The sequence below is a fragment of the Galeopterus variegatus genome, unplaced genomic scaffold, assembly GCF_000696425.1.
Source record: "Galeopterus variegatus unplaced genomic scaffold, G_variegatus-3.0.2 Scaffold73, whole genome shotgun sequence".
NCBI lineage: Eukaryota > Metazoa > Chordata > Mammalia > Dermoptera > Cynocephalidae > Galeopterus > Galeopterus variegatus.
In genome coordinates, this window is record NW_007726184.1 from 1,122,331 (window position 1) to 1,129,648 (window position 7,318).

A 7,318-nucleotide genomic window follows, 5' to 3' on the forward strand; every position below is an offset into this window, starting at 1 on the left:
CGCCGGCAGGCCGTGGTGCTCCCCCCGGACCTCGCACGGCCAGTGAGCGGGAACCGGTCGGTATGTGGGATCCGAACCCTTGGGCAGGAGCGCCGCCGCGCTTCCCAAGTGGCGCACTATCCAGTGCGCCACCGGGCCGGCCCCCACAGGTGAGATCTTAACCCTTACCTGTTGGCTGGTGAGCTCCTGTGCCAGGCGCGGCATGCACAATTGTATGTGATGACCTCCACCATAGTCACCTTTTGTCAATGTGTCCCCTTCCCAGTACAGTCTTCCCAATACACATCTTTTTTTTTTTTTTTGTCTTTTGTCTTTTGTCTTTTTCCGTGTCCGGCAACGGATCGCAACCCTCAGTGTTGCCCCCGCACCGGACCGGGGACCGGCAACGGGACTGCAACCCTCGGCGTTGCTCCCGGGCCTCGCTCAGCCAGCGAGCGGGAACCGGTCTGTATGTGGGATCCGAACCCTCGGGCGGGAGCACCGCCGCGCTTCCCAAGCGGCGCACTTATCCAGTGCGCCACCGGGCCGGCCCCCCAATACACATCTTTTTAATTTACAAAGAGAGCTGAGCATTTGAGAGACCCACCTGTAGCCAGGGAAAGTCTGTTTAGATGGGGCCTAGTCCTGCTTCTGGTAATGCTCACCTTCTGGTTTTTGAACTATACCCTAGGACTGCAAGATATCACCCAGAATAATTTCTAGGGTTTGATGGAAAGTGACAGTTGAAATTAAGTAAACTAGAGCCAAGGAGGCCATTCAAGAGGCAAGGGACACATGAGCAGGCTGGGCTCCTTAGCGTCCCAGACTGCAGGTCACGGCTGTGTCCCTGCTCTGACACTGTGGGACGGCAAGGTCTCGGGTGCACTGCAGGCTGCTGAGCTCCTCCTTAGCTGTGCTCTGGACCTTCTGAGTGGCTCTTCCAGCGCCCATGGGTGACCCTTACCTTCTGTTTTGATCCTCAGGGCTGTCCGGACTAGGGCAAACAGGGTGGCATTGAACATGACGGTCCCATCACTGTTGAGAGGCATGTTCATGGAGACCAGGCGCTGCAGGGGGAGGGAGGCAGAGCCAGTGGTTAGAGAAGGTGGTTTTCCAGGACCCGCAGGACCCCACAGCAGGAGTGTGCGGCTGGGGGGAGTCTCGCCACCTGTGCGGAGCCACTTTGGGAGCGGGCGGGGTGTGAAGCAGGGTTCACTCTGACCCTTTCTGGGCAGATTCCTGGCTTTGCCACAAGTACCTTCCCCCTCCCCACAGAGTGGGGGAGGGGTGGGATTTGTCTTCGCTAGATCCCACCTCCACAGAAGGATGGCAAGCCCACCTAACCTCCCTCCACTACAGGGTCTGCTCAGGCATATGGGTGTGCTCTCTCCTGGCAGCAAAGAGCAGCTGCACTCCAGGAGTTTGCCAGCGCCCACCTGCCAGGCAGCGCCTATGCAAAACCCAGGTCAGGGTGTGCTGGCAGGGGCAGGTGTGGTGCAGGGGAAGCGGTACGTGCTCCTGCTGTATGCGCTCTACTTCCAGCCGGCCGGAGCCCGCTCACCTCCCACCCTTGCCGGGCTTCCACAGCGCCAGCCTGCCCGGTCAGTGAGAGACAGCGCAGTGGCAGCTCACTGCAGCGTCCGCTCTAAGGTGTGGCCAAGGCTGCCGCTCATAAGACCACACAGTCTTCCTGTTCATCTTGGTGCCAAGAATGGTTACAGTTTTCCTGAGTGTCTGGATCTTTTTGAATCTCGTGAACAGTGTGAATTGTGAAGTGTGAATCTCACAAACTGGAAAGCTTAAGGCGCGGCCATGCCGGCCTGTCTTCAGGTCACAGGGACATCTCTGCTGCCAAGCTGCACTCTTCCCCCACCTCGTCCTCCACTGAGCCGTCACCTCGTATCTAATGTGTGCCCTTTTCCTCGTATTTTCTATACCCTTGGAGATCTCCCAAAACCTTTCACGGAATAAAGTGGGCACAAGTGGAGGGCTCTGCGTTCTGCGGTTCTGCACCTCCCTGAGTGGACTGCCCCAGGAGGGCTCTTTCTGCATTTGTCCCTCTCCGCACGTGCTCTGGCCTTACCGCCCGCAGCTCTGCTTCGGCTCATTACTGTCCCAACAGGGAGCAGGCGTGGTGCGGAGGGGCTGAAAGGAGAGGGCAAGCAGACGACCCTCTTGGGCAGCCCACAGCGAGGCCTGAGGGCGCTGGGACCCAGGCATTTGTCTCATCTGACAGAAGTGATGGATCCTCTCCCTGGCAACATTTGTGAGTGTTTTGGTGATTCTGCATTCAGTTTCAGGGCTTTGCGGACCCCTGAAGCCACTGCCTGGTCTCTCTGCTGCCCTCTGCCCGGCCGGAAGCCCCCAGGATGCCTGGGCAGAGCAGCCCGATGGCTGAATGGCCTGTTATTCAGGACGGGCATGCGGCTCGCCAGGACTGTGTTCCTTTACAGAGTCTGAGAACTCAAAGCTGGAGATGTGATCAAATATAACCTGGCTCAGGCCCGTTTCTGTAGGCACATGATATATTATCTGCATTCACTTAAAGGATCAGCGGCCTGACCAAGGCCACCAGACAAACAGGCCTCTCGCCTCCCATATTTTTTCCCTTTCTCCCATGAACCCAGGTCACCACTTACTTTGCAAGCCACTCGGTGAGGGCACAGCTTCCCAAAACCCAGGGGTGGCTGAATCCGCCGGAGGAGGGTCACCACGTCTAGGTGTTTGATGCGACCCCTACAAGGAGAAGGAAGGACAGTCAGAGGGCCATGGTCTCTGCCCGCAGCCAGGACGCACGTGTCTGAGAGGCGCCACCTGCAGGGAGACTCTGCACAGTGCAGCCCTGTTGGTCAGACTCGATGCAGAATCGGAGCTGCACGGTGGACTCCAAAACCAATATACTCTTGTCAGTGCTATGGTCAAGGCGGAAAGGATTATAGCAGTGCAATTAAATTCTCAGTATGTACTTGCTGCTTCAATCAACTAACCACCTGACCAAAAGATATTTACTGAGTGTTAATCAAATGTGATTGATGAATGAGGGTGTCCTTAGACCTGAGCAGGAATGGAGTCTTCTCTACCTGGCCCTAAATATCGTAACTTGGGCTCTTGCTAATTATTCCTGACACGAGGATCTCCTATCCTTCATCCAACTGGAAATAACAGATATGCTCTCGACTTAGTCAAAGAGGCCTGGCCCTTGGCCCTTCCCCTGGGGTCTGGGGCAGTTCAGTGTTTGCAATTGATTCACCAGTGCTGACCCATCTTGAACTTCTTCCACGGGTGTGGTCACTCAATCCCTTCTATTCCCCTCTGGGAACTTACTTGGCTTCAGGGTCATACTCTGCCCAGATCCTTTTAAATTCATCCAGGTGGTGGGGACCAAGGATTGACCAGTCCCTTGTCAGGTAGTCAAAGTTGTCCATGATGACAGCTACAAAGAGGTTGATGATCTGCAGAGAACAGTGACTACAATGAGGAGCTCCAAGATGACGCTCCTACCCTCGCCACCTGACTCCACTGGCCAGCCAATGCCCATGCACAGCAGAGCCAGCCCTTCTAAATACCATGCTGCCATTTAGAACACCAGTTCCCAGAATGTGGGTCTCCTGGAGCTGTGTGGGATGAACCCACCCGTGGGCTGGGCAGCTGCTGGGTAGAGTTGCCAAGGACAGAGGGAGACTTTATCTGCCACCTTTCCCTCACTCCTCAGCGAGGTGAAAAAAAGCATAAGTTCCCTCTAGGCCTCACACAGCCCCTTTGTCTTCTAGGACAATGCCGTCACCACAAGAGCCAAGAAGGGGCAAGAGAAATGCTGGCCTGGGGCTTTCTGTCCTCAGCTCAGCGCGGCTGGACATTCCTGCTAACTCGGGCTCCCCATGCTGGCTGCCCCGCCTGTGCTGCAGAGGCCCAGGCTGGCCTGCACTGCGGCGCGTGGTGGCGGCTTACCAGGAAGGCGCAGAGCATGTAGAAGCTGATGAAGTAGAAAACAGCGAAGCTGCTGCCACAGGGCGTCTCGCCTTCCGTGCTGTTGCTGGGCTCGGACTCTGGGGCACACTTCTTGCCTGGCATGCAGGCCAGCATGATGTCCTGCCAGGCCTCCCCGGTGGCACACCTGCAGAAGAGGTGACAGAAACAACACCCCTGCAGCCCATCTCACGGGACCAGCTGCCCTCTGCTGCCTTCCCTTTCCTCCTCTCCAGATGGAGTTACTAAAGGTCCTGCTCTCTCAGAGAGGGAGAGTCCTTCACCATCCGTTTTGGTTACTCATCTTCCCTCTGTATCCCACAGACACGTTAGAATCAGCTTGTCAGGTGCTATGAATAACCCTGTTCGGTATTGTCAGAACTGCATTAAAATATAGATTAACTTGGGGAATCTTCACACCTTCACGATATTAACTTTCCCAGCTGTGAACATGGCACACCTCTCTATTTAGGCCTTATTTAATGTCTTCAATAAAATTTTATAATTTCCCCACATGCATCCTTAGTCAAGTTATTTCTAGTATCTTCTTTATACTGTTGCACATTCAAAATGGTACAGTTTAGGGGTCGGCCCGGTGGCGCACTGCTACAGTGCGCTGCTTGGGAGCGCGGTGGCGCTCCCGCCGAGGGTTCGGATCCCACATACAGACCAGCCGCTCACTGGCTGAGCGAGGTGCGGGCGCAACACCGAGGGTTGCGATCCCGTTGCCGGTCCTGGTCCGGTACGGGCGCAACGCTGAGGGTTGCGATCCATTGCCGGTCACGAAAAAAAGACAAAAAAATGGTACAGTTTAAAAGTTCTATACGTTTGCAACTAATGAGTGATTCCATATACAGAAGATCTGATGAACTTTCTTATTTTAACCATTTATCTGTAGTTTCTCTTTTTAAAATTTTTTATTAGCATATTCATTGTTACAAATCATACTTATTCTTTATGCCCCTTATCCATCTCCCTCCCCTCCCTCTCCCCCTTTCCCACCCCCTCCCACTTTCCCCTCCTCCTCCCCCCTCTAATAACCATAGATCTGTTCTCCCATCTGATAGGTTAACTGTTCCTCTGTTGGTTTGTTGCCTAGATGATCTGTCCAGTACTGAGACAGGAGTGATCAAGTCCTCCCCTGTGATCAGAAATTAGATGCTTCTATTACTCTGGAGTGTGCTTTTAGGAGAGAGAGGACCTCTTCTTTTTTGCTCTCCATTGGTGGTGCCTCTCCTTGTGTCAATGCAGTTGAGAGTCTGGCATGTCATTTGCACACTGGCTGTGACTGCTGCTATAGAGATTAGCTGCTTTTGTGGCAGCCATGGCAGTTGCGGTGGCTGTGGTGCACTACCCACGTGGAAATGGTGTTTCTGGTGTGCTCTTTACCTGGTTGCAGCTGGGTTCGGCTTCCCCTGGCTCCATGCCTCACGACCCTGGTGGGGCCCAGGGCAGCAATGGCAGCGTGCCTAGTTGCTATAGTTTCTCTTGTATATTCTACACAGGCAGTCAATTTTTTTTGGCATTTAATTTTGTTTCTTTCCAATTCTTATCCTTTGATTTATTTTCTTATTGCATTGAATAAAACTTACAGTATAATATTGGCTAGAAAAAGTGATAGCATAAGATCTTGTCTATTATATTTACTAACTAGCTATTACGAGTAGAGGAAACTGATTATTCTTCTTTGTGAGTCTTCCATCTTACTGATCCTGTGAATTGTTATAAAGGGTTTTTAGTTGATTTGCTTGGATTTTCTACTTGGATTAGCCTGGTATCTACAAATAATGACAGTGATGTCCACATATTTTCATATTTATAACTCTCTGCTTTTTTCTCTTTTTCTTATTGGTATTGATTAGCCTTATGGAATGACTGGGGAGGTTGTCTACCTCTTTCTGTCCCTGGAAAGTTTATATAACATAGGAATATATTCCTCGATAGCTTGATATATCTTATAAATGAAAATATTGGACCTTGGGTGTTTATGAAGGCTGTCATTTTGACTACCTTTTCAATTTCTAGTTAATCTTTTTTTTAATGTCTCTTTAAAAAAAATTTTGTATCATATTTTCCTATATAAAAGCATCCACTTCATTTAGATTTTCAAATATATTGGCATAAATTTAGTCATAATCTCTTTTTTTTGAGGTCTTGTCTTATTTATGTTGCTCTTAGAAAATCTTATCTTTGACTGGACTCAGACTTTGAAATAGAAGCTCTCAGAGAAGACCACCTCCTTCTCTTGGCAATCTGTCCCTGGCATTTTTCTTTGGCCTCCTTCACTTTCTTGGCAAAAGTTTAGCACATTCTTTGGCCTCTTGCTTGTCTGTCTAACTGTGCTGTTTCTTCAGAGTGACACAGCAGCCTTTGTGCTGTGGCCGCATGGGGTAACACGACGCTGGATCTTGGCTGCTGTGGTCCTAGGTGTCCCACCTGCTTTGTGTAGACATTTCTCACAAGATACTGGCAGATGTCATTTCCTTCAGAGAGACTGGAAAGTTTGCAGGTTCTGCTAGCTCTTTTGGGCGCTAGGTGACAAAGCACAGTAGGCTCTGTCAGTCCGGGAACACTCTTCTCCCCTTTTTTCGGCAATAACCACATCGAGAGCACTCAGATTGGATCCGCAGTGCAGCACCAGTGGAGCTGCACCTTGTTTCTGCAGCTCTCCTTGGCCTGTGACAGGAACGCCCCTCGCTCAGTAGCAGGTGGACACAACCATGGTCAGGACACCCTACTTCATGGGGAAATCTCGTTTGTCATTGCTCCCACAGATTGGACCACACGCTCCTGCCATTCTTCATCCAGAGTGTCCGCAGCAGCTTCTGTGGCCATACACTTCTCAAAGAAGGCACACTTGTGCTCACAGCCCACTTCAATGAGTTTCTGGCAGCCAGTGCCTGGGAAGATGTCCAGCTTCATCTCCAAGTAGCTGATCACCTCCAAGATGCCACAAAAAAGAGGGATAAAATTCTCTGTCATTCTAAACATCACTCCACACCTGAAGTTATTTTGCTTTTTGCATTCCTGACGTGTCTTTAAAAAATAATTGGATTTGATGAAGATTTGTCTATTTATTGGCTTTTTCCAAGTACCAGCTTTAGGGTTAATCGATAAAATCTATTTTATTTATTTATTTTTTTAAATTTTATTTTGTCAATATACGATGTGGTTGATTATTGTGGCCCATTACTGAAACCTCCCTCCCGCCTCCCTCTCCCCCCTCCCTCTCAGCAATGTCCTTTCTGTTTGCTTGTTATACGAACTTCAAGGAATTGTAATTGTTATGCCTTCTTCTCCCCACCGGGTTTTTTTTTTTCTTGTGTGTGTGTGTGTGTGTGTGTGTGTGTGTGTGTGTGTGTGTGTGTGTGTG

At 50.8% G+C, this 7,318-nt stretch overlaps 1 protein-coding gene across 1 annotated transcript in view; it reads right to left on the bottom strand.

Annotated features, from left to right (window-relative positions):
• CACNA1C (calcium channel, voltage-dependent, L type, alpha 1C subunit) overlaps positions 1 to 7,318 on the bottom strand; it is a 128,390-nt gene that overhangs the window by 33,174 nt on the left and 87,898 nt on the right. Inside the window, exons 22-25 of the mRNA XM_008578333.1 lie at positions 3,928 to 4,093; positions 3,304 to 3,431; positions 2,619 to 2,715; positions 944 to 1,046 (exon numbers count right to left, since the gene is read on the bottom strand). Coding sequence (XP_008576555.1) covers positions 944 to 1,046; positions 2,619 to 2,715; positions 3,304 to 3,431; positions 3,928 to 4,093 — 494 coding nt within the window. The remainder of the gene's footprint in view (positions 1 to 943; positions 1,047 to 2,618; positions 2,716 to 3,303; positions 3,432 to 3,927; positions 4,094 to 7,318) is intronic.